The 27404-nt window shown below is 40.2% G+C and overlaps 1 protein-coding gene across 1 annotated transcript in view; it reads left to right on the plus strand.

Moving 5' to 3' along the window:
* The first annotated feature begins 1432 nt into the window (after positions 1-1432).
* The window catches only part of si:dkey-215k6.1 (transmembrane protein 132D), a 244449-nt gene continuing 218477 nt past the window's right edge, over positions 1433-27404 (plus strand). The window contains exon 1 of the mRNA XM_051423450.1: positions 1433-1573. Coding sequence (XP_051279410.1) covers positions 1492-1573 — 82 coding nt within the window. The 5' untranslated portion in view covers positions 1433-1491. The remainder of the gene's footprint in view (positions 1574-27404) is intronic.

The following is a 27404-nucleotide window of genomic DNA, read 5'->3' on the forward strand; positions in this document are numbered from 1 at the left end:
TCTATCGATTACAGGTAGAAACAGGTGTAGCGTGTGTCTTCGGATGAATAATGCAGAGAGAGGGCTTTGAAAGGATAAACAACAAGCGAACGCGCGCGCGCACACACAAGCGACACCCAAAACACATAAAAGACCCACAGAGAGACGGGCCTGTGCCTGTGGAGTGTCTTAAACTATCTATATAAACTTTTATTCGAGTCTTTTTAGCGTCAAAGGTTACAGTGTGCGGGAGCATCCTCTGAGCCTGTTCTACATGGCTCTCGTTTTCAATTATTGGCCATTAATGCCTATTTTTATCTTTATATTTTTTTTTACTTTTTATTTTATTGTGAAAGCAAAAATGCACGCAATGTTTCAACACTTCCTCTGATTGTGTTATGGGTGTCTTTACTCCTCTCCAAAATGAATGAGTGAATAAAATAGAATAAAACATATAAACGAAAAAAATAAATGTTGAAATAAATAGGGGGAAAGCCAAAATAAATTCCTACACCCTCCATTGGCTGTTTAACTGTCACTCAAATCCCCAAATCCCGCCCTCACCCCCCCCCCCCCACCTTCCTCAGCCCCACAGCCTGCGATGGCCCTCCTCCTCCTCTTCCTCCTCCCTCTCCTCTGCTGGCTGGTGGAAGCGTCAGACCTCCTTCTCTTCTGTCCTCTCCTCCCTCCATCCCGCGGACGAGTGTATACAGCCTCTCAAGTTGAGCCCAGACGCATACACACACACACACATACACACACACACACACCAACACACACACATAACACGCGCAGCAAGAGGAGGATAGTCGGACGATAGACACAGGGAGGAAGGAAAAGAAGGAGAGCGGACGGAGCTGCTGCCGGGCGAGCGGAATTTAATTTGGATTTTATTTAATATATGAGCCTTAAGTGACAGAGTTTTCTTCGGTTTAGTTGTTGCAAACCCGCCTCTAAAGTGGACTTTTTGATTCGTTGGGGGAGTTCTTCGTCCACTCTTCTGGTCTGTTTTTAAACTTTGGAAGAAAGAAAAGTGCGATAAAGGGAGAGACGTTGAGGTTTCCTCAGCTTCAGCTGTCCCGTCTGGATAAAAGGGAAGAAAAAAAAACAGAGGAGCGCACCGGTTGGAAAAAAAAGGCTCACCACGGGGAAAACGGGTTCATTCCTCGGTTCTGGCTTGAAGGAGACACACCGCAGACTTTTTTGGCGGGGGGGGGAGGATTAAAAGAGAAGCCAGCCTGCACCGGAATTGCCCATCGGGGGTTTCTTTTTTTTTTCTTTTTATTACTGACTCCAGAAGGATTTATAGTTTACTCCAAACCTCATCTGCGCGGTGTCTTAGGTCAAGCACAGTGGGAGCGCAGTTCGGTCAAATCGAGATTATTGATGACACCGATGCGTTAGTTATCTGTCTGGGCAAAGGGAACGCTATAAAATATTAAATCCCCCCCCTTGTCCGTTTTGTGAACAGTTCCGGAGGTTTTTTTTTTTTTTTTTTAACCGACAGGAGGGATGGAGACGGTCTGGAGAGAGGGAGGCGCGCCGGTGGGTTGTTGCCTCTGGAAGACGGTGCTTCTTATTTTCCTGTGGAAAGGTAAGAGATACAAATGTAGGCGAAAAGTTGTTGCTAGTTCGAAACATTGTCGTTGTATTCAAAAGTAGAAGAAAGTGGCACCCCATCAAAGTAAACGCTGCCTGTGGAGCTTTACATTATATTAGAATATGATCGCTGGCGCGTTTCAGCCATAAGCGTTTGCGATTTTATTGTTTTGTGGCTGGAAATCGGAATTGTCACACCCACTCTTAGTTCATTTTTTCTTTGTTTCTCCTTCTTTGTTTTGCCCTCCTCTCTTTGCATAAGAATTTGTAACTTTTTGTAGTCACAAAGGCTCTCTGGGTTAACGATTGTATGATATAATCGTTGTTATGTTTTTCTTTGGGGTTGCCTTAATGTGCGCTTTGGAGAGGAGTGGTGTTCAGGGATAAACAGGGATGTAGATGAAAGGAAACCCAACTCAAAACTCAGCTTCCCCACCTCTCCATCCTCACACAAATCAACGTGATAATATTCATCACTTAAAAAAGTGTAAAACTGGAGCAAGTTGCATGAAACCATGAGATGATAAGAGACTTGTGTTTGCCATATGGTGATCACAGACAGGAGCTTATGCCTGCCAACATTTTAACACCGCTCTGGAAATTTAAATGAAGCAAGTTTCTTTTTTCTTTTTTAAAGCCAAATGACAATCGATTAGTCCATATGCAATTCACCTTGACACCTCCTGTATCCGTGCGTGTGTGTGGAATAATAAGTAATTGACTAAGTCGAAGCGTCAAATGACAGATGCGTACTAACTGCCAGTGCCATCTGAGACACCCGAACCTCGGCTAGTCGGCGGATGACTGGCCCGTGTGTGCCTGTGTGAGGTCTCGGAGGGGTACGAGAGACTTGACGGCAGTGTGTTCACTAGCCTATACAAAAAAAAAATAATTAAAACTTGTTTTTTTGAATTTGAAGGAGATGGCTGGTTGAGCAGGACCTCCTCTGCGCTCCTGGAATCCGGTTTAGAGATGAAAGCACTGACTTAATTACAGAACCATTTAAAGGGCTTTTATATGAACATGACTTGTGCTTGCGTGACTTATTAAAAACCCCACAAAACACAATGTAACCGGATTTATAAACTCAACTGAATCTAGAATTCGAAGAATATTTTATACAAAGCGTGTTACAGTGTGCGCAGATGGCGATCCGCTGTCTTGCTCAAGAACACCCAATCAGGGCTGAAATATTCTGAATTCAGGTCGGGTAACACCACCACCACCACCCACTTACTCCCATAAGACAAAAACGAAGAAGAACAAGAAACATAAGATGAAGAAATGCTGGCTATATTTTCGGTTTGGAGCCCTGTGAGCGCGCGTTTGTCCGCCTCCGTTTTTTTTCCCCCACGCAAATGACAGTCCTTCGGCGTTTTAGTATCACATTCCCGTGAGTGTATTCTGTGTCTGTGCGCGCGCTCCTATGCCTGTGTGATTTAATCAGCTCCGATCAGTCACGGCCCACTGAGCAGTTAACAGTCGCGGCGTTGTGCGCTCCGGAGCGCGGTGGTCGCCGTCGCCGTGGCTGCGGCGCACGGCACAGCGACAGGAGACCGGAGGAGGGAACTGGCGAGCTGGGGCAACGCGCCGGAAAAACAGCTGTGTCCGACAAAACGGCTGAGTGACCAAAAGATGAAATCAACCAAACAGTCCCTCTCTTCTTCCTCTCCTACTGTCACCTTCTCTTCTCTTCTCTTCTCTTCTCTTCTCTCCATAAGGGATGTAATACGGTACAGTTTCCTGTCTGTGCCTCTTTGACTGCTGCTTAGAGGCTCACTTGGTAGTTAGGATGGTCAGTAGTGTCTCGATGTACTTGATCTGTCTCAGCCACTCTTTCTCCATCTCACACACTCTTTCTCTCTCACACACACACTCTCGACCTCTCTCTCCACACACTCGCATAGGCAAAGGAAAAGGTCCATTCCAACTTGGCAGTGGTTTAACAGCTTTTATTGGGCACTGGGGAGCCCTGGCTCTAATGGTGTAATGGCCACCTAAGGCTGTTTTAAAAAAGCAAAACACCAACACACACACTCTCTCTCTCTCTCTCTCTCTCTCTAGCACTACAAGTGTGTCAGTGTTCACTTGTTCATGTGCCTGTATGTCTGTGTGTTTGCATTTACAGTAGGTGTGTGTTTTTGATTAGTCACACAGGCCCTTAGTCACCTGTGTTTGTGTGCGCTACTGTCTGTAACTATACTCAAGCTGTCATCTGTAACAATTTAGATTTTTCCACCCCCACGCCTGACTCCAACCACAAGAAATACACCTTTTTAAAACATATTTTGCTCAGTTTCATGTAGGCCTATTGTCAAAATGTCTGGCCATCTTTGACTAAAGTTGCAGTGACAAAAACAAAGAGTTATTTATTGGCCTTTTAGCTTTCTAGTCGTGCCTATTTATGTCCTTGTCTTGTTATACCCAGAGTGGCGTTTCTATTTTCATGTCACTCCATTTCATTGTAATTACATCACTTTGTCATTTCATCATATCCAGGTTGTCATTGTTGGTTTGTTCAAAAGACGATCATCAGAGAGACGTGGGTTCAAAAGCAAGCAGTTAGTTTGGTCTTGAAGGTTCAGAGGCTGAATAGTCACTCGGGGTTGTGCTCTGTATTCTCATTCTGTTGTGAGCGGGGGGCCGGGGAATTCCTTATTCATGCAAATCAAACAAAGTCAATACATGAGTGAATATTTTATTTATCACCTAGTTTATAGTTTATAAGAATTAGCTGCAAGTGTTGCTGATGTTTGTGGGCTACAGTCACTGACTCAGTTGTCTTAAGTTTTCAAATTCTCCAGTGTTTAGTGGCATTTTTAGTACTCTACCACTGTTGTATGCTGTTATCATCAGTCAGTGATGTTTTAACTTACTACTTTTAATGTTTTTTTCTTTGTAGGTGTAAATCTGTCTTTGTGGCATGCATGCACATACGCAGTGCTTAAAAAACCCCAAATCTAATAGGCCAATATTGTTACTAGATTGCTTCAAACTGTCACATTTTCTTAAAGCATGTCCAAGCAGAACACTTGTTTCTGACTGGCTGGCTGGTGTAATTTAAAATCTGTACAGTTTCAGGGTTCAGTTGCTCACTTTAATACCTTGATCTTTTGTTGACGTTGCCTTTTTAAAATGCTTTGTTTGTGTGGAATAACCACGTGGCAGCGGTTGTACTTCATGTGTCAAGCACTGGAGAAAACCCTGCACTATTCAGTGTGTGTGTGTGTGTGTGTGTGTGTGTGTGTGTGTGCCTGTGTGCCCAAGCGCGTTTTGCACTACACTGTTAACCTGTAGAAGAATGTCAGCACTATGCACCATTACTCATGCAATACAGATCATTAATAATTACTGATGTAAAATCACTGCACACACACACACACACACACACACACACAGCACATCCAAACACACACACACACACACACACACACACACACACACACACACACACACACACACACACAGGGTGCTCATTCTCTGAAAAATAAGCAAAGGAGAGGATCTTAAATTGGACAAAAGACATTTCAGAGATGGAAAATGTGAACTTTTGACATTTACTTATGAATGCAAGGATGGAGGGGTGGGAGTGTGTGAGGCTGCTAAAGACCATGATGTTAGAAAATCACACTCCTTCAGTGTGAGCCTTTTGGTCTCACACACACACACACACACACACACACACACACACACACACACACACACACACACACACACAAGGTCTTTTGTCATGCTGACAGAGAGAGGGCAGAGCAGTGAGAGGGTCATAGAGACACTGAAAAACAAAAGTGTTTGGACTGGAGGAAGCAGACATGAGGCAGTCTTCACCCTCTGCCACCCTTTTCCATGGTCATGAAATTTTCAGGTTTTTCCAGTATTGATTTATATGTATCCTGTGTGTTGCGGATATTGCAGTGTGACTGCAAGGTTGCCTGTTTGGGAAACTATTGTAAAGGTGCTCCTGAATCTGAGAAGAAAAAAAAAAGACCCACTGCCCTGGTGGCCACAGGTACTGTGGGTGATAGGGTGAAATATGAAGATGTACTGATGTGAATGTGACACTGTGTTCCAGGACTTGAGCAGCGGCTGAAACTGAAGGAATTATTATTTTATTCTCCAATGAATTGCATTCTTGGCGGCCGCAACATGCTCTGAAACACAACACACGTGTCAGTCGAGGTGACAAATTATGCATTCTGTGAGTCTCGCACATGCGTGGAAGAATGGCTTGACAGCGCCCCCTGTAGAGAAGCCCCAACTTCACCAATATGGATGAAAATCAGTACACACACACAATCATTTTAATGAAGTGCTCCTAGGGAATTGATCAGATCGACTCCAGTTTTTTCAGTATAGTCTATTACCATCACAATGAAAAGTTATGAAATCCTTGAGTTTTCATTGAGGCGTGACGGCAAATTTTGCCATAAAACAGGAAGTTAGGTAACTTCAGTGTACTTTGGCCAATCAGAACCAAAATGCACATGTTTGATAAGAGTACCGCCCTGAACACACATGGATGTCAATATTCAGTCCTGCTCATAGTGCCCCCTACTGGCAACAGGAAATGGCATGTTTTATGCTTTGATGTACTTTTCATTGCAGGTTTATCAGATCCAGCTGACATTTGAGAAGCTGATGATGATATGTTATGAATCCTAAGACTTTTCGTTTAACACTGTCTGTGGCATTGCTTCGAATTTAGACATATCGCCAGGAAACATTCTTTGTCCAATCTGCGTCAAAATTTACATGTTTGATAAGGGTCTTGCCAGTATTCAGTCACCCTCATAGCACCCCCTACTGGAGACAAGAAGCAAGCCTTGTGTGGCAGTCATCATCTGAATTATGTGAAGTTTTCACAGTGCGGTTTGCACATGATAATGGGACATAACGCGACCGCAGCACGCCTGCAAGGGCCCATTGCAGCTTTATTTATTTATTTTTTGCACAAATAGGAAAATTTACAGATTTGTAGTGTTGAACATTAATCAAGCTGCAACTTTAAAAAGCTGCTACTAATTTTAAATACAAAAAACACAACCCATACACAAGCAGAGCCGTCTCACTACCATTCTCAATTTTTATCCTTTTATCAGCTGTATCTTTTCCCAAATAATGTCCAACGCCATGCTAAAAAACCGATAGATTTTTGCCAGTTGGCATTTATAAGCATACTTCATCTTGTCATTTTTCCAGTGTAAAAAGTTAATACTGATAGTTTGAGTATATACTGGTGTACAGTTGGAACACAGGTCTGGTAAATTGTTGTTTTCTTGTTATTTTGAGCTTTGCCTTTGGTTTTTCCTCTGTTGAACCAGATTGTATCACCAATTATTTATATTCAACCCTTTTAGGAAAGCCAGTATAATATTTAGGTTTATATCGTATATTCTGTTTTCCTCTTTGTCATTTCTGTATCTTGCATGAAAACCTTAATTCTGCCTGGTTGGAAAGAATTGGTTTCCCATTGGTGGGTAGAAAGAATGTATCCACACTCAGACACACAAAAACACTCAAACATATATACACACAGAGACACACATATACACACACTCAAGGACCTGAATGATAAGGAAAATAATTGGCTCTCATCGTCATGAGGAGACCAAGTCTTCTTGTCATCACAAAGAGGAGGAGGATGCGACAAAGATGGAGAGATTGAAGACAGAAAAGGAGGGGGTGTCCCTTGAGATTGTATTCATCCTGTGTCCCTCCCTTCTGTATCACTAAATCTCATCTAGAAGGATACTGTTTGCTGCAGGGCCTGGACATATTTACACTGACACACACACACACACACACACACACACACACACACACACACACACACACACATACACACTTGCTCACATGCACATATCCAGACACACAATTTCTCTCTTTGGTGTACAGTTGACAGATGCAACAGAAGAATGCATTATTAGGGAGCCTCATTGTGTAATCGTATACTGACATTATTGTTCGGAAAGTAAAATCCAACTAAAAATTCTCAGTCAAAAAGAACTTCCTAAGGGAATTTGGCAGTCTTGTGACATTTGGTAAGGACGATGACTCATCACTGCAATAGTAATTCAAATTGTGTTTTTCTTTCATGCTATTTGGCTACAAAGGTTACAAATATAAGACTAATGTAACTGAGGTTAATTAGTGTATGTTGTCATGGCTTAGGTTTAAATTAATGCACGTTATTTCACACATTTTATCAATTTATTGTACATATTATTAGTTTCCAGACACCTATCCCCACAGGTTGCTCTCTTTGCTGATATATTCAACTATGTTCTTTACCTTGACCTTACAGACACTTTGGAGGTTGAGTGTTATGAGTTGTAGTCAGCAGTTGAAATTAAAACGTTTTAGTGGGCAAGTATGACATTATGAATGTTGAACAATAAATTTGTTACTCAACGGCTTAATAATTTTAAAATGACAAAAGCTTTGCAGTGTTTTTGAGAATCATTTTAGACGGTCAGATAGAGGACGTTTTATAAAGTGAGGTCATTTTGACCACTCATCTTAAAATGATTCACCTCCTGCTCATATGTTTGTGGACCTTTTATCCTCATTAGTGTATTATGCTCTGCTGTTTACGTATTTGCTATTAATAGGATCTTCAAGTCGACTGATTAGTCTGAATAGTTTTGAATAGTCCAACTTCCTTTGCACATGTCTGTGTGCATGCCTGAGCCTGCATTACTCTCTATACTCTGTGACCATGAGACGGCTGGGTTTCAAAGGCCTGTCGAGAGGTTTAAGGGTCTTGCTAATGAGCAAGTCATTTTCCTTCAGATTAGCATGAATAGCCGGACTAATTTTGTGTGTGTGGGCCTATGTGCGCGTCTGTTTGTGTGTATGTATGTGTCTGACCGCTACTGTAGGTCTAGAAGTCATGTCTAGGGGTTTAAGGTTGAGCTAATCAGAAACACATTTCCCCCTACATTAGCTTCACTTGGCTGATTAGCCAGTGTGGGCGAGTGTGTGTGTGTGTGTGTGTGTGTGTGTGTGTGTGTGTGTGAGAGAGAGAGAGAGAGAGAGAGAGAGAGAGAGAGAGAGAGAGAGAGAGAGAGAACGAAAGAAACTGCTGATCATTACAATCATCATACAGTGACTCAGAGGAGACTAACAATGAATTAACATTAGCTTTCATTTTCTCATTGAATTTTGATTGAATGTAATTGAACACAGATTACACATATGTGTGTGTGCGGGTGTGTGTCAATTCACCACAGCAGAGTGTAAAGGCTACTATAACAACAGGTAATCTTTTTCCATCTTTTCATTATAAAGAGATGTTAAGCATATAGGAAACAAACACTGCATATACTCAGAATGGTCATATATCAGAACCTGTCTGTACTCACAGCTCATGATTTTGTTCAGATACCTGATGGTTTCCATATGTAAATTATGTTTTAAAAGCCAAATTTTCCATTTTCACCTGATGCATCTGTTTGAATGTTGTTCTCATGTAGGATTGGGTGTTATGGCAATATAGAGTAGACAATATGAATAAAAAGAGATTGTAACATACTGTTTATTACCATTGTGAGCAACATTGCAAGTCATTGAGCAGAATATTATGTATTTTTATGTGAGTTTTGAAGCAAATGCCTTGGTTGTTTTTTTTTTTTTTTTTTAGCTATTTCATGCTGGATTTGCCAAAAGAGACCTCCAATTGATTTTTCCATTTTACTTAATGCTTATATATATCATTAGAAATCTAAAATGATCTATGCTGTGATTGAAGACTTTATCCACACTGAAAATTGAAGTTTTCATTTGCACTATTTTATAATAAATATTGCACTCTATTTTTTTCCCCCATAAACTGTAATTTTCATCTTTCAAAACTCCCTTGTGACAGCTCATCCTGTAAAAAACTAATTCACTAAACAGAAGTGTTTAAAAAACACATGCAACGACTTCTCAGGTTTGGTTCTTGTTCCGGCTATGAAAACAATTGTTAATTAAAACTATCATTGAAGTTTGAGAGGATCTGATATACTTGTTGTCCTCCATCCAATCAGTTAATCCACCATTCTTCTCCATTTTTTTAATTTTCCTTTTCGCTTCTGCATTCCTCTCCTTTATTAATCCATGACTGATTTGCTATTTGTTTTTCCTCATTGCTGATATTTAGCTAGCGATCTACTGCCTCGCAGAGTTTTTTGATGGCTAATAGTTTATTTATGTTCCTTGATCACAACACTATTTTTCTCTGACAAACATCTGAGGAGCAATAACAGAGGTTTAATGGGCCAGTGCTTAGCAGACACACAAGAGGAAGAGACATCTTTCTCTGTCTTCTTTCCTATTTTTTCCTTTTCTTCTTTGCATCCTGTTTTCTTCTCAGCCCTTATTGTGACATTTTTGCTCATTTAATCATTCTCACAAGGTCATCAATCGTTCTTATATTTAATCTTTCTATTTCTTTCTGTCCGCATTATCCACCCATCTTCCTTTTCTCCCTCTCCTGTGTCACATTCTTCTTTTTTACTTTCTCTCTTAAAGAGCATTTGCCATCTCTACCTTTTTCACTCCATCACTTTATATCCCACCATCATGTTTCAGACTTCATCTCCCTGCCTTTCTCTTCCTTTCTCTAAAATGCAATATTTCTCTCCTTGTCATCTCTTCCTCTGGTCTAAACATTTATTCCCCCCCCCCCTTTTTCTCTGGCTGTCTCTCATCTCCTTTTTCCCCACCTGTCATCATCTTTTTCTCTCTTTTGCCCCTTTCTCCACCCTCCTCTCAATCTCTCCATCTCTATCTCTCCTTCTCTGAGCAGCTCTTAACCAGTCCTTTGAGAGTGTGTGAGCTGCTCGGCCTAAATGATTTTCTATTACCGCCGCCTGTTAACAGCGCTCCATTTGATCAAGCTAATGAAATTGAAAACTTTCATCTCAGCCAAATTGATTTCAGACCTGAAACCGCACGTGGCCAAAAAAAGAAAAAAGAAAAAATGAGAGTGAGAATGCTAAACCACTGTGTTAGTGGAGCGCGACATTCACTTTAGACATACACAGAAATCAATTAGCCTATATGTCGTCCTTGGTAGATGGAAGGAGAAAAACGTCAATGTAGACATGTATGCAAGTCTAAGAGTTTGTGTTGACTGAGATTGAGTATGTTTGAATTTTGGTGTTTGTAAAAGATCCCAATTTAGTTCTGATTAAAATAATAAAAGTTGAAGTACCAGTAACATACTGGATTCCTTTTGTTCAGGTAAACAGCAGAAGTTATTAAGCAGAAAACCAGCACAGCAAAATAAATGCCATCACCTCACAGTCATGCAAAGAACATCACTTTTACTCTGCCCTCCAAGACGGTCAAACCAGAAGCCTTTCGATCAGTGGTATAAAACTATAATAGCCAGTCATGGATGTAAAGTAGAGGGATTATTTTTGTTGGCTGAAAGCTTGGATACGATTGTGGAGCCAATTTGGGCTTCATTGACTGATTGGACAAAGTTGGACCGAGTTCATTACAGTCTGGGCCAGCCGGTGTTGTTTCTCCAGTTGGGAAATAAAACAATAGTTTGTGGTGTTTAAGAATTAATTAAGTACATTTATTAGAATGAGAATGAAAAAAGTGTGTCCCCCGTCCCCATCTTTTACAACTGGAATCAGAACCACTGAAACATTACTATTTACCATTTACATTTACTTTCTACATAGGCTCCTATTATTTTATTATATCCCTTAGGCTCTTATTATATTTCTATTTTCCATTTTTATTTTTTTTTATTTTTACTGTATGTATATACATTAATTTCTATTCTGTATATTGAGTTAGGGTTAGGCTGTTATTTAACGTTGTGTGAGTGGAACAACTGTGGGGATCAAATTCCCTCCCCCCAGGGATCAATAAAGTATTTCTGATTCTGACATGACACACTAGAAGAAATAATAATACAACATTTAAAAAAGACCCAAATAGTACAAGAGAACACATAGTGAGTTGTGCTATGACTAAGAATGATTTCATAATCCAGTTCATCAGTTTTTAGTGCAGAAACACGAGAAAGGTTCATTCTTCACTTTTATGAAGTTCTCTGACCTCCTGCCCTCCCTGTAGGGCTGATTGTTAAGCACATCTTCAACATCTGATTCAAATTTAGCATTTTTGCTAGTTTTTGCCTTTTCCCTTTTTAGAAAAGGCAACAGAAATCCAGCCAGGAACTGAACTGGGAACACTGCGGTTACATAGATGGTATGCATCTCAACCAAATGGCCACCACACTATGCTGTATTTACTCAGTTGTTCAATGTGTGCTCTTTTCTTACTTTCAGTACTAACAATATGTGTATGTTAGCTCCCAGATTAAGTTTAAGTAACTGATAATCCACAATGTGGGTGTATTAAAGTACTTATGCAAAAACAAAGAACATGAAGGGTGGCTCAGTTGCAGCGGGTGAGCCAGTCAAAACTTTTTCTCCTCTGCATTATGTTTGCTGAACAAGTCTCCTTGAAATGCACAGTTTTGACTTCTTTTGTAAATAGTCACAGTAAGCAAATACAAAATAAATGTTTTATTTAGTGAATAAATTATTTCTTTTTTCTTTAGGTTTCATTGTTTTGTGGCCTGGTTTGTTATCCGTCTTGTCAGCTATGGGCCTATGAAGGGATATAAAACGTTACCATTATTTTGAGCCGGGAGTTCAGTTTCTTGATTGAATAGAAAAGTAAACAAAAGTAGTGAGGTGACCCATAATTTAGAATAAACCTACGTTCAGGTTGATGTGGGGCTCATTCATAACTGAGGTAAATAAAAATAATATCACTCTGAGAAAAATAACCCAAACAAAGAAAGTCGGGTTATTGCTGGTCTGCAGTGGCCCTCCCATCTGTCGCCTGACTGTGTCGTGCAACTGAGAAATATGTCAAGACCTGCAACCTGACAATGTTGCAGAATATCAAACTGCAAATAAAACAGAAAAAAAAGACTAAAAAAAAAAAAAAAAGGCATATCAAGTGCACAGTGTCCCAAAGTGCACAAGTGTTTAAAAAGCAGAAATTTCACCCCTCAGATCATCATCAGTGCTAAATAGAGCATCAAAACGTTTTTTAAATTTTGAATGAGGATAATGACTGCATTCAATGCTTATTTAACTTATTTTAGGGGAATTGAATGTAGACATTATATTTTAAGCATGTTTTAAAATTGGTAGGTTGGTCAGACATCTAAAACAAACTATGGATGGTGCAAAAGGGAAGTCCAAAGGAGGCTTGAAAGAGGCCCAATATGGACTAAAGATAAAGTTAAACAACAAATGACAACCTGCTATTGTTGCTAGTGGAAAATATGTGTTTAGGTGTATAGACTTATACACACAAGTGTTTTTATTCAATTTTCTTACTTGTGCTAGTGTGTATGTAGTAGTAGGGACCTAGGGCTTTGAATCTTTGGCTCAGGACTGCTGCAAACACTTGATGGCATTAGCTACAGTCTGAGAGAGAGCTTGCGAGAGAGAATGGAAACTGTTAAGAGGAGAGAAAAGCAGAGGGAGACATTAAAAGGCCAGACCAGGCCACGATCTGGACACCCTGAAAAAATGGGATGAAGAGATGGGGAGAGAGGGGGAGAGAGAGAGAGAGAGAGAGAGAGAGAGAGAGAGAGAGAGAGAGAGAGAGAGATGAAAAGAGGATGAAAAAGTAGTAGTGTGAAATGAGACTTGAGGCAGCGGAAGGGAAGAGAGGAAGATTGGAAAAAGATGAGAGAGAGGGAGCAAAACAGAAAAGGAGAAAAAAGGTAGCGAATGAAGGAGGGAGCGAGTAGCGAAGAACAAATTACAGCCCAAGAGACGGAAAAGACAGAATGGAGAAAAAAGAAAGAACAAGATGAACAGATTCTGAAAACAAAAGAATGGGAGGGACGGGTATTTGGTGAAGGAAAAAGCTGGGGAGCGAGGGTCAGGGACGGCGAGAGATTTAACATTTCATTCTGTGTTGCTCTTAGTCTGTAGGCTAGCATTAAAGTGAAGATTTCCACTATTTACAAAGCTGCCAGTGCCTTCAGAACTCCATCTACATAATGTTTAACATGCTCACCTCGCTGCGCTCTGCCAGTCAAAAGAAGACGGTGTAAGGATTTTTGGCTACAGTGCCTGAGGCCTGCCAGGAGGCCAGAGAGGGGGATGTTGTTGTAGTAGCCAGACTACAACACACAGTAATTGAATTAAAATGCTTGTAATAAGATGTCCAAATTGAACAATTAAACTTGTGCTTTTTGAAACTGTAATTGTGTGCTCGCATCTTGGGTCTCGCTTCAGCAGTCAAATGATTTTGAATTGTGCAGCGGACCATAGTGGATGAGTTTTTTTCCCAGGTGTGAATCATCTGAGAGAACATTAACTCTGATTATCAAAACTGATCTGCAGGCTTGATGACTGCACAAGAAAAGCTAAACTTCTGTCACTTCTCTTACAAACTCTTACAGTTTAAGGTCCATGAACTTGAAGATGCAAGAAAGGAAAACAGAAACATATCTCAGAGGCTGAGACATAATCTAAGAAACAACCTGAAGTACAACAGATTTCCAATTTCTTTTTTAGAACATCCATCTGCCTTTTTAAGGCAACTGAACTTGCTCTTTCTCGCACTATTTCTTATTGAAGTAAAGTTTTAAAAGCACTGTTACATTATCCCTGATACGTCACACTACGTGCTCTTTGAGATGCAGAACATGCCCTGTGATGTGGCTGAAAGAAGCGGCTCTAAAATGACTGAAGAGATCATCGACATCTCAGTGAGATTTGGGATCAGTTTGTGCTTAAGAAATGTACAACGAAAGCTGCATCTGCTGTAGATCAGAGTGGCAGCCTGGTGATTACAGATGAAAGCGACTATACTCAGTGATTACCACACAATCTCATAGACTGTCTTGTTCAGCCTTTGTGAAGAGAACTTGAACCACAAATTTGACCTTTTCCTATTTGTTGTGAGTAATGGTCTTATTATTTCTACCTCTGCAATGCCTTTAAATGAATATCAGTATCCTAACGAGGTAAATGTGTACATGATCCACATACAGTTCTCATAAATGTGTTCAGGTTCAATAAATTGATCACTCTCATTCATAGAAACTCATTCCAGGCTGCATATGTTAACTCACCAAATTCCTTACTCATACTTCTTGAAGTGTATTTGATAAGCTTTTCTCTCGTTTGCCTCTTTCCTTTGCCTCCCGGCCTTTCAGCTTTTTTCCATGGTCACTTTTGACTTTTTCAATATTTACCCAGGACTATGATCTTTCCCTAACACAAACTAATTGCTCTGACTATGAAGTGTAATTACAGTATGCTTTAGTCACTAAGAGCAGATGTTGTAAGAAAACAAATTAAATATATTGTCACATATCGTGGCTCCTTTTTATTGTCTCTATTTTTATCTTTTATCTTTATTTATATTCTTCTACGCTTGATTCTGATTCTTATACACCAATGCACCAAGGCAAATTCCTCGTATCTGAAAATTTGCTTGGCAAAAAAAACAGATTCTGATATATTGTCACTCTCACAACATTTTGAAAATGCATTTAACATCAACATTTATTGGCTTGCCAGTCAAGTCAATTTATATCTAGCCTGAGGGGGCTTTACAATCTCTACAGCATTGAACACCCTCTGTCCTTAGACCCTTGATTACCTGATTTAACAACTTTTTCTCATCATGTTGAAAAAATTAAATCTAGGAAGCATTACTTCAAAACATATTTGCTGTTGCAGATTAGTTGTATACAAAAGTAATTTTAAGGAGACAGGGTTGCAGTGTTGGGCGTAACAAGATGAGATAATTGCAATAACGGAAGATGAAAACTGCCTCATTCTTTTTTGCTTGCAGTCTAATATAAGAATATAATATTGGAACCTTGGACAGGCAAATTTTCCCCAAACTTTACTGTTTGGAACTCGAACTCCCTTCGAACAACCCTGTGCCTCTTTCTAAAAGTTGTCTTGAAACGCTGCTTTGGACTGCTACTGCTCCTGAAACACACACTTGAGTTGTGGAGGCTGCAGGCTGTGTAAATAAATACCATGTTTCTAATGATATTGTGTGTAACAATTGGGTGGCCTACATGCAGTGATACTGTTGAGAGTGTGCCTCTAGTCATGTGTGAACAGCTTCAGTTTCATCAAAGGTCAGGTAAAGTAATAACAGACTTAGTTTAGTTGTTGTGTTTCCTATTTTAGAGCCATGCTGAATGATGATATAAATATAGGGACTACAACAGTAACAATAATCCCACATGACTTTTCAAATATAATTATTGACAGTATTTGATGCAGATTACTGATACCATACGCCTATTTTTGAGTTGAAAATGTCTGTACGTGAGGTGTTTTCAATAATGCTTGTCAAGCATCTTGCCAGTAATTTTGAACTGAAAAATGGCATCCTCTACCGGTTAAGTCTGGCTTTTAGGTCTGACTTCTTCATTTAGAAATACTGTGAACATTTGTGTGTGTGTGTGTATGTGTGTGTGTGTGTGTGTGTGTGTGTGTGTGTGTATGTGTGTGTTTTGGGAGTTACTTCAATACACTGATCAATCTTCAAGTACCAAGGCCTTGTCAACATTCTGTGTGCATGTGTTTTGTGTTTTGCTCTTTGAAATACTTGGACCACCATCTTTGAATTCCAAGTCCTTTTTAATGGTGTGTACATTTGTGTGTGCTGTGTGTGTGTGTGTGTGTGTGTGTGTGTGTGTGTGTGTGTGTGTGTGTGTGTGTGTGTGTGTTGTCCTCGTACAAACGTGTAGTGTGTAAAGGAAATGTCTTCAATACATTGACCAGCCCTTTTATCCCTTGAGTACTGAGCAGGTGTGTGTGTTTGTGTGTGTGTGCAAGAATAATGTGTTGGGAAGGGCGTTGTGTGTTTATGTGAGTATGTAATGTGCTAATCAAATCTGTGTGTAGCTTTGTGTTTATGTGTGTCTTCTTTAAACCAACAACCCTGTGTGCTTAGTGGGAGTCTTTTCAGGACTGTCAGCCTCCACTATTTGTTAAAGAGGGAGGAAGCGATTAGCTGCCTGTTAACAACCCTCTTAACGAACCCCACTAATGAACCCTGAGGGCAGCTCTGGGACGGCCTCGGCATGCCACCATAATTAGACTGGCAAATAAGAGCTCGTTATGCAAACGAGTTAGAGTTAATCTGCATATCTTTACCTGAGACACTCGTGTTACACTGACAAATGTTTACCCAAAGGCAGTGAAGAGGAAAAGAGGAGGGAGAGGAGAGGGGAAGGAGAAGGGGTGAGAGGATGTGAAGGTAAATGGGACTGTGCAACAACAAAGAGTCAAGTTTATGATACAATGGAATGCATTTTGAAAAACAGTAGATGATGGGATAAGAGGTAAAGAGAGGAAGGGAGCTAGAAAAAGGACAGAAGTTAGGAAAAGAGAAAAAAATGTAATTGCTTTGTACTTAAATTTTAGCCAATTTTCTGCTCAGTTTGTGCAAAGGTAACACCAAAGCATCCTTGTACATAGGGATTGTTTCTGATCAATCGCTTGCCCAGATTCCCAAAGGAGCAGTTGTGCACACCTTTCACATTGTGATTACATTTTCGTTACCCTGTGCCTTTTTAGAAATGCTGATTGGTTAAGCAAGGAGAATATTTGGCGGCCAACACCCAAGACCCAACAAGTACAAAAGAAATGAAATCCTGAAAGCATGTGTTTTTCTCAATTTAATAATCTTTTTATTTTAATTAGTTTCTGTTAAAATGGTTTTCTTTTTTTGTGTATTTTGTCTGTGTTCCCTTTACTGTGCAGGAATTTTAACAGGCATTATGTTTATCATGCTCGCAATCTTGCCAATTTCCAGTCAGGATGCTTGCTATTGTTCCTGTGTAAAACTTAACGTGAACTTGGCGCAGGAGTTTGACCTTCTTAAAGGTCCAGTTTGTAACATTTCGGAGGATCTATTGGCAGAAACTAGGAGGCTCTATTGGCAGAGATTCATGTGGTTGCAATCTGCAGTCTGCAAAAGTTTCTCAGCTCTTTTATCAGGGTGGAGATGTGTGATGTCCATTCCAGGTTCTCTATGATGTTGAATCCCAAGGACCTAAAACTGTTCACCTGGTGGACAGTAGTGTCTTTGCCTTCTTTTTTCGAAAATCAACAGTTAATGATTGGTTTTGTTGACGCTGATGTTGATTTCCTGCTGATATGATTTCTCATCACTGTTTGAAATTTGGCCGATGATGGTGGTGTCATTTGCAAACTTCACAATAGAGTCGTCTCCATGTCGGGGGTTGAAATCATGGGTGAACACCATGAACAAGGGGACAGGAAGATGGCCCTGGGGGCTTCCAAAGTTCATCACTAGAGTAGAAGAGTTTCTGAGCTCATTATGCATTTGCTGAGTGTGGCACTCCAGCCCAGAGTGCTCAGTTTTAAAAACTGCATAGATATGAGTGAAACTCTGGTTATAAAAATACACAATGAAGAACATGTAGTTTCTTACAGCCAAACATATTTTTTGACCCACTAGTAATAAGGATCTAATAAGTTGCCACCCCCCCCCCCCAACTAGGTTTGGGATTATATTTGTCTTCTTAGAATCAGAGGTGACTAAATGTTAATGAGACTACAGTGGTCGGGATTTGCCAGGCAAAATATAAAAGCCCCTTGACACTCAAACTACTCTGCAGCCGTAAACTGTCGTTTATAGGGTTGGACTGAAATGTTCACTTTTTCCATAGAATGGAACATAATAAGTCCAAACTCCACCCTGTCCTGTGCTAGGATGACCTATGGTGTGCTGTGAAGCATGAGGAACTTGCTGTGATTGGTTCTTGGCTGAAGTGTGTATCGTCCTGGCAATGGTCTCCGGGGTTGATGGGTTTGACCTCTGTGTGGCAGCGGGGTGCCTGATGGATCACTTGCTATAGCCAACACACACCCAGCAGTCTGCTGTGGATATAGATACTGTATATACTGCTCTGTGATTGGTGTCTTCTGCTTGTGTCAAGTGTGTGTTGTGTGAGTGTTTTTGTGTTTGTGTGTGTCATCCGATACTGATTGGCTATGTTTTTGCGTAATCAGTCTATCCATTCCAGTAGGTCAAAGAATAAACCACTTTTAAGGACCGTAGTGTGCAGATAGCACGGTAGGCATGTAAGTATGTGTGTTTGAGAGAGTGAGTTGCTGAGTGAGTGTGTGTGTGTGTGTGTGTGTGTGTGTTTGGCTCATTAGTGCAGTGGTTCAGAGGCGATTATTTATCGTCATGTTGCCCAGCCTGCTGAGTTGTGGCACAGTCAGCAGCCATCTTTATTCCATACACACACACACACACACACACACACACACACACACACACACACACACACACACACACACACACACACACACACACACACACACACACACACACACACACACACACACACACACACACACAGAGAGCTACAGGAGTTGTAGAAGTTATTACATGTCCCCCTGTGCTTTGTACATGCACACACACAAAGAGCCATATGAACACGTACACCTTTATGCCTTATCTTAAACCCCTTATGCCGTAACACCAACATACTCCCATGAACACACCTCCCGCTGCACACGCATGCACACACTTTCTCCTTCCAGCACACACACACACACACACACACACACACACACTCTCTCACTTTCTTTCTCTCTCTCTCTCCTCTACCCCTGACTTTGTCCCTGTGACCTTGGGCGAGTGTTGCCAGTGGCTGCTGCTGAGATTTCTGTGTAGGGGGTTGGAGGGCGGATGGAGAAAGGCTTGGCCAGGGATCACACAACTTCCATCCCTCTATCCATCCGTTCGTCCGGCTGATGAATGAGAGAAAAGTTTTCCTCCCTCCGTTGACAGATGGCTGTGGAGTTTTTGGGGACTCATGAGGAGTTCATTTATAATGAAGCTCCTCTTTGGATTCCAGCTCCATCAACAACATCATTTATTTTCAAATTGTGCGTAAATGCAGTTTTCAAAAAGTGACTGTGACTGATCACAGACAAAGTAATTGTCAGACTTCCAATTTTTACCGCACGCCTGCTGCGTTTAAACCCTGTCCGCAAGAATAATTGAAACCTCTCTCACTTTTTTAGCTGTTTGATGTCACAAGGAATTGTCTGGTGAAGAGATGGTCATTATTATCATGCACGAATCTGGAAGTGGGGATCAGTGGGCAAAAAACTGAAACATAGAAAGTGTAAATACAGCTAGCATAAATATTCTGCATAGTGTTAGTGTTGGGAAGATATTTTTTCACCGAGCCGGTCAGCTAATCAAATGAATCACAGGAGGGAACAGAACACCTTATGATGATGGCTTGCTTTGGCCTTTGTTTTTGTATCCATCCTTTACAGACTGTCGATACAAACATGGTTGACAGATTAAACAAAAACTCTTACTAAAAGAATAAGGAGACCTGACAAATGCAGATGCTTCCATCCTGAATGTTTGAGCATAAAAATAATTTAAAGTAGAAGACTACTCTGTTCTCTGTTGGTTTTTCCTCTGCCCATGTGTCATCCTTCCACCAAGTTTCATTGACAAACCCACAAACAAACAAACTGTACCAAAAACATAACCTCCTTTGCAGAGCTAATGCTATTTTTATGCCATGGCCTTTGCGTCACTGGATTTAAACCCATTTAAACATAACAAATCATGGGAGATTCTGGATGTGTAGACAAGTTTTCAGACTGAAAATGCCATAAAATTGCAAGGAGCTGCATTTGTGCTACAGAAAAAGACCATCTTAGGTAATTTAGATTATTATTATTATTATTATGTTATTAGATGCTTAAACACTATACAGTTGTTGATAATACAATGAAATAGCTTTTTACCAACTGAAAAGTTATCACAACAGCAATCATTTATCCTTACCTTGTGGGATTCAGCAGTGAAAAGAATTACTGTTATCCACATGGAATGTGCCACATATTTTATTAGCCGATGTCCCATTGCATTGCATGAAATGTCAAGCCAAGCTAAACCTTAAACCTTTTTTTTTTTGCCTACTTATAAAGTATACTTGAGGGGCTGCATTCAGAACTCTTGTTAGAACATGAACATGACCTTAGACATTGTTCTCCACAACCGTCAAGCCCTGAATGATGAATGAATATCTTTTAGAAGAATGCTGTTCGATCCCTTCTGCTGAGTCCCGTACCCTTGTATAATCTATGTCAATGTCTCACTCAGACAATTTATGTTGTTTTTGTTAATCATCTAAAACTTCACCACTAGAAAATCAATTGACCTCAAGCCCATCTCTCTTGCATTATTGTTCAGACTTATTGTCACTGTGGCTGTAATGATAAGGATTTATATGCTGAATTTGATTAAAAGTCATTTTTGTTAAAGCTTTAGCTGAGCTCATGCAAAAATAATTGGTGCTGTAAGGCAATAATGAAGATTTTCTGCAGTGTAAGAGGCAAACAAACGCATAGTTCTTTGTTATTTTTGTGCCAAATTTAATATCCTGGCGATTTATTGACGTAAATATGTGATGCCACACATACACCAGTCCTAACAGATAGGCTGTCTGTGTGTCTGGCAGTATCAGTCCACAGTCACAGCCTTTTAGTCGACACAGCTGCTGGCTGCCATTTTGAGGAACAGCTGACATTTGCCTTCTCTCTCCATCAGATACATTACTGGGCATGGGCCTCTGACATTTCTGACTATGTGTGTGTGTGTGTGTGTGTGTGTGTGTGTATGCATGTGTATGTCTCTGTGATGAGTTACTTGGGCATGCCCCCCCCTGACATTTTATTGGATGCTAATGGTATTCATTGCCATGGCAGCTGGAGGGGAGGCGGGCATCGCTCTCTGTGCGTAAATGGCGCCTGTCGCTCACCTGTATGCGTGTGCGTGTGTGTGTGTGTATGTTGTTATGTAGCACGAGGTTTCTGTGACACACAGATGATGAAGTCACCATTATGTGTTAGTGTGTGTGTGTGTGTGTGTGTGTGTGTGTGTGTGTGTGTGTTTGTAGATGTTTTGTCTGTTGACAGGAGACTGTGTGTTTGCACTTTGCTAGTGTTTGTGTCTTTGGATGTGTAGGTGGGTGGGAGCGTGCATTTTTGTATGTGTGCATTTGTGTGTGTTCATGTGGGCAGTCAGTGGTCTTCTGTCCTCGCGCGTGTGTGTCTGGAGGGCAGGGAGATAAAGGCGCCTGCTTTTTTCTGATAAGGACTCCCACCTCCACCTCTCTATCACTCTACTGTTCTTCCTCTCTCCTCTCCATCCTTCTACCATTTCTTTTCTATCTGTATCTGTGACACCACTGTCTCTCTTTCTCTCTTTGTGTACCTCTCTCTGCCATTCTTCCTGTCTGTATTCTTATATTTTGCACTTCTGACATTCCTGTATTGGATGAAATGAAGATTTAGGCTAATGGATAACAAGATTTTTAGTATGGGCTAGTAAGGTAAGGAATCTGTCCTATTTTGCCAACTTGTTTAACTCATACACTTTCAAGAGAGTAAAATAGAAAACCATAGCTGAAAAAAATGAAAACTCATGTGATGTGGATAGAGTTTGGGTGTTTTTTTATGAATGAGATGAAATACTATAATTTATTTTTGAAACCCATCAACACTGAGCAACAGTGCTTCCTTTCTTTCTTTTCTTGATACTAAAGCTTGCTTTAACAATAAAACTATTCACACCAGCTGGTTATTGTTTGTGAAACAAATGAGCATCTGTGTCATATTTATTTGGTCAGCTGTGCTGTAAACAATTTCATCCAGTGCTCAAAATGAACTTCTTGCTGACGACTGTTATAACCATACTGGCCATACTAATTTTATATGTGCATATGTCATTCTACCATTTAAACATTTTAAAGCATTTTTGAACAGCCACAAGCAGTAGGATTTTTTAAACATATTTTAAAATCTAACCTTTAACCCCTAATGTGCCACATAGAAGCCTTAAGATTCTACTAACATTAGGCCATAGTGTACGACAGTGAATTTTAAGAATAGGAAGAGCTATTTAAAACTGAGCTATTTAAGTGTTAACCGTCTTAAAAAGTACCTGCCACCATGAAGTGCTTCACCATCTGGGTTTCTCTGCTGTTAAAAGACGAGAAAATGGCTCTAATTACGATAGTGTCACACTTTGCTGATCTCCATAAAGAAAATGTATTTTTTCCTCTATGAGGTTGGGATCAACTGCAGTAATAGCTGATACGATCTCAGCCTGGCAGTTTTAAACTGGGGCCCTCGACTTTACAAAAGGTCTTCCTGCTTGCCCTTCCATCCTGTTAATAACTGTAAATCTGACATACATATATAGATAAACCAGCGAGGGATTAGCCTGTAAGTAGTCCTCAGCAGGAAACCAGACAGGGCCTGTGGCTCTACACTCTGATTTCAGTCTTTGTACAACCTCCTCACTCTTTCTCAATGTTTCCTTTAAGTCTAAAGTCAAGTAAGAAATACAAACAGTGGCTGAAGCCTGTGAAAATATAAGTTGTTGGCAGTCACTCAAACAAAACTATTGCATTTTAACTTGTACCTCTCTCTTCCTTTGTTCACCCTCACTAACTTCAGTTCACTGCTTTCCTTTTCTGCATCACAATACTTATTCCCCCTCTCTCCTCTGTTGTCTGACATCTGTTCATTCTCTGCTCATCGCTGGAGGAGAGGAGGATCCCTCCATATGTACGTCCCCTCTACCCCCCTCTTTCTCCTGCCCTACATGCAGTATTCTTTATTTTTCTCCCTTTCTCAATTTGCTCACTATTTTAACTTTTATTCCCTTTCACTTATGCACCATCTCACACACCAACTCTTGGCTCTCTCCTGCTGTAAGTTTTCTCCCCATTTCTCCCTTTTTTCATCATCTTATCGATCGGGCGTACACCTGTTTTCCTCTCTGTCCCTCTGTATATCTTCACTCTTTCTTCATCTCTCTATTTCTTTCCCCTTTCTACTGTTTATATCTCTCTATTCCTTCCTCTGTCTCTCTTTCTCTCTCCCAGCTGGCTGTTTAAGAGCTGTTTGCCATCTGATGTTCCTATGAGAGGTAATTAAAGCCTGAATCACAGACTGTATGTGTGTGCAAAGTTGTGTGTGTGTCTGTTTGTGGGTAGAAATGGATTAATTTCATAACAGTTTTTGGGACAACCACAAAGCCCCACTGCCATCACACAACCATTCTAGTGAGGGGTTTTCAGGTGTCATATCATACCTGAACTTATCATTATCCTTTCAAATTTAGAGTTCTGCTTATTTTAGCGCACTACTAAATGTGTGTAAGTATACAGTCGAAAATGTCTCAATGTCTGTCGAATGTGAGTTCTTCTTAAGATCTAAGATATTTTAATTTAACGCTTACAAAAGCAGCTTTTTTAAACCAGCCATTTGGGATTTTCAAACTGTTTCATCTCCCACACTGAGAATAATTAGATATGAGTTAAGATGAAACCATGTGTAGTTATACACCACAATACATTAATATACACAACGAGAGCATAGCACAAAAGCACTCTCACAAAAACAGTTAATGGATTTAAGGCTATCAGCTGTAATCTTAAGATGTTAGCTAAAACTAAGGATTTCATTTTATGGATCAATGCCATGCTGCCTACTTGGGCCAAGACACTTAAGCCAAGACTGCCTCTTGTAGTAATACATTTGTTTCACTGGACTACAAGCAACAATTGCAATATTTCTAAATGATAGAATGCAAACCATCAACACTCCAAAACACTACAAATGTAGCAGCTATACAGCAGAATGGCTCCAATAACTCAACTGTAGTTATGAAAATTGGCTTCAGGCTGCACTTAAGGAATGAACATCAGGCACTGCATCCATTTCTTATGTATTGCTGTCATCTATTCTTCTCCGTCTGCCTCCATTAATCTCTGCCTCTCATTGTCTTTATTTCTCTGTATCTCCCCATCTCCATTGCTCTCTCTTGTCTCCCACTTGTTTTCTTGTTTTCTCACTTGCTTGTCTTTCTGTCATTAGTTCCATTTCAGCCACACCCACACAGCTCCTCTCGTCATCCATCACTCCCCAACGCAGGTTTTCTTTTTCCGAGTGTCTGTGTGTGTGTGTGTGTGTGTGTTTATGAGAGACAGGGATTCAGAGGAAGATAGAGTGAGACAATGTGCGTCTGTGTTTTTGTTTTCTTTTGTGTTTCATCTGTTTTATGGGCGTTTCATGTTTACTTTGAGATGAGCGCGTGTGAGGAAGAAAAACAGACAATGTGAAGTGGGTTTCCCCCAGAAGGCTGCCTGATGGACTTGAAATGTAAAATTTATTCCACTCCTTCATTATTTACTACAAGTTGACACAAGTTAAACACAAGTTAACAACCTAATAAATGAGTGTTTTGCACCCTGCTCTAACTCTCATTCTTTATTTATCCTGCAATGGTTGAATGAGCATTTGTTTCAGCAACACTGCACTTCACATTCATCCAATTACACATATTCACACTTGGGAGCTGCCCAATAGAACCACAGTCTTTGACCATTCAGCATAGAGCAACCCCAGTGGAGCAACTGGGGTATTACTGCTCTGTTGAAGGATTCATCACTGGCAATTGTTCAGTGGGGTACAGTGTGTCAGTTTCTTACATTCAGGTTTTAACAGGCGATTTATGGCTGCTCCAGAATTTTAACAAACAACACATTACTTAGTGCAAAAGCACTCTCACATAAATAGATAATAAATTTAAGCATATCAGCTGTAATTAACTGATATTCAACAGGTATGTGGTCCTGAGATGGCTCCTAAAAGTCTGACACCTGTTCTTACCATCTGGCATGGATTGAATATGATTTAATACTTTGACAATGATCAACTTTTTTATGTAAATAGGAAACCTGAAACTTGAACTTCACACACAAGTTACACAACTGCAATTTGATACTGTAGCCTATGTGTTTCCTTTCAGATATACACTTATTTTAGACACACACTTCAATCAAGCATTATATTTTAATCCATTTATGATTTAAGCTGACCTTTAACTTAAACTGAACTTGAGCATATCAATTTTCTACGTTGATGTTGACCTTTTTGTGAAATTTGATTGTGGAAAATCAAATGTTTCCCCCTCTACCCCCTCTTCCTATATGATGACGTATATCCAAAAATAATTAAATTTTGTATGCTGGAGTATTGATTGCAAAAAGAAAGTATGTAATGAATTTATAGCGGAATTCAATATCCTGTATAGAACAGACAAGTGGCAACCTTGTGTCAATCTGTCTGCACAGAAGACGCAGATTTTTAATATTTTGTAACATGCGGGATGTTGTATTTATCACTGTCCATCAGCCCAGCCCAGTGTCCCTAATTATGTCCATAATGGGCAATTGTGCTCCTTGCGATTTACACCCAAAGCAGTGCCAGTGCAGGAAGTAGCGTGCATTAAAGCTAAGGTGGTAGATGGGCATGTAGTGTGTTACATTCATATTTTATGATACACGTGCCTGTGATTTTGGTCAGAATATGATCTATAGATTATGTATTGTTACTGCATTGATGCTGTCTGACATCATGAGCCTAATTGATGTAACTCAACCTTCATACCTTCATTAGCTGTTATTTTCCCACACACCTGGAAAATAACCACTCATATATTCTAAATATGTCAGTGGCTCTTCTTATATTTAGCATCTATCCAATGAAAAGAGGGCTGCTTTTTAATTAAATAACATGTTTCAAAGAATGATGGAGAATATTATTAATATAAATTTGATAAATTAATATCACTAGTTTTATGTTATTGTGCACTACCTGTCGTTTGCCTTTTGGCACAGCAAGAATACACAGCTGCCGAAGCCCAAAAATAGCTGCACACTTTTTAGTCTCGACTCAAGTTCGGCATGAATCAGACAGAGGTGACCAGATAGTTAAAGTTAGTGCCTAAGTTAAGGTTCTCTAAAGCTAAGACAAACCAATTAGCTTCTAACTTTTATAGCTTACTTTTCCAAGCCTGCCCTAACGAGAAGATGTGCTGTTGGCTCATGCTTAGTCTTTCAGCCTCAGGGACTGTGGATCTGATTTTAACCCGGGTTCTGATAAATTGTGACAACTGGACTGCTGGCTAGGTAGCAAGCTAAGCTAAACAGCTAGCGTAGGCCTCTTCAAACTGATGCTAGCCTTCAAGTAGAATTTACATTTTCCTTGCGTTTTAACACGTAATGTGACTCAAGGACCTTGTCAGGGACCAAACAGTCAAGCAATGAGGAAAACCAGGAGTTTGTTGAAAAATAGGGGTTTTTTATTTACCCAAAAATACCAAACAATAGAAACCAAGAATTTAACATCTTAGGCCTATAAAAGAGGTCAACAAAATATAACTATACTCAAAACAGCATACAACAGACAGAATATGAACTAAACAAACTGACCTGCCTGAATAAGACACAAGGGAACATATATAGTGGCTTGGCCAAACCAATTTACCCACAAGGTGAAAACAAAATGGATGCCAACTACAACTACTACAAGTAAAACAAACTAAACCCAAAATCCCCCTCCAACATGGCAGCACATGGTACGGCTTGATTGGTAGGCCACAGGATATAACCATCCTCCACCCTTGGCCACGCCTTTCTTCCACCAGGACAGACCTCATTGCTGGCTGTTACCCTGTGTGGCTTGGGCCATCACAGACCTGTTGCCTCGTTACGTTACGTTACATTTGTTAACGTCAACATTATATGAGGCTGAGGCAGCTTCACTATCTGGAAAAACGAACAAACGAACAAAAAACAAAACTTGCACTACTCCAATATGTGATTCAGTGTCCACTGTGGTTTCAAGCAGAGCAGAGTCCAAGATTTGTTTTGCCAAGACAATAATGTG

The sequence above is a fragment of the Dicentrarchus labrax genome, unplaced genomic scaffold (assembly GCF_905237075.1).
Source record: "Dicentrarchus labrax unplaced genomic scaffold, dlabrax2021, whole genome shotgun sequence".
NCBI lineage: Eukaryota > Metazoa > Chordata > Actinopteri > Moronidae > Dicentrarchus > Dicentrarchus labrax.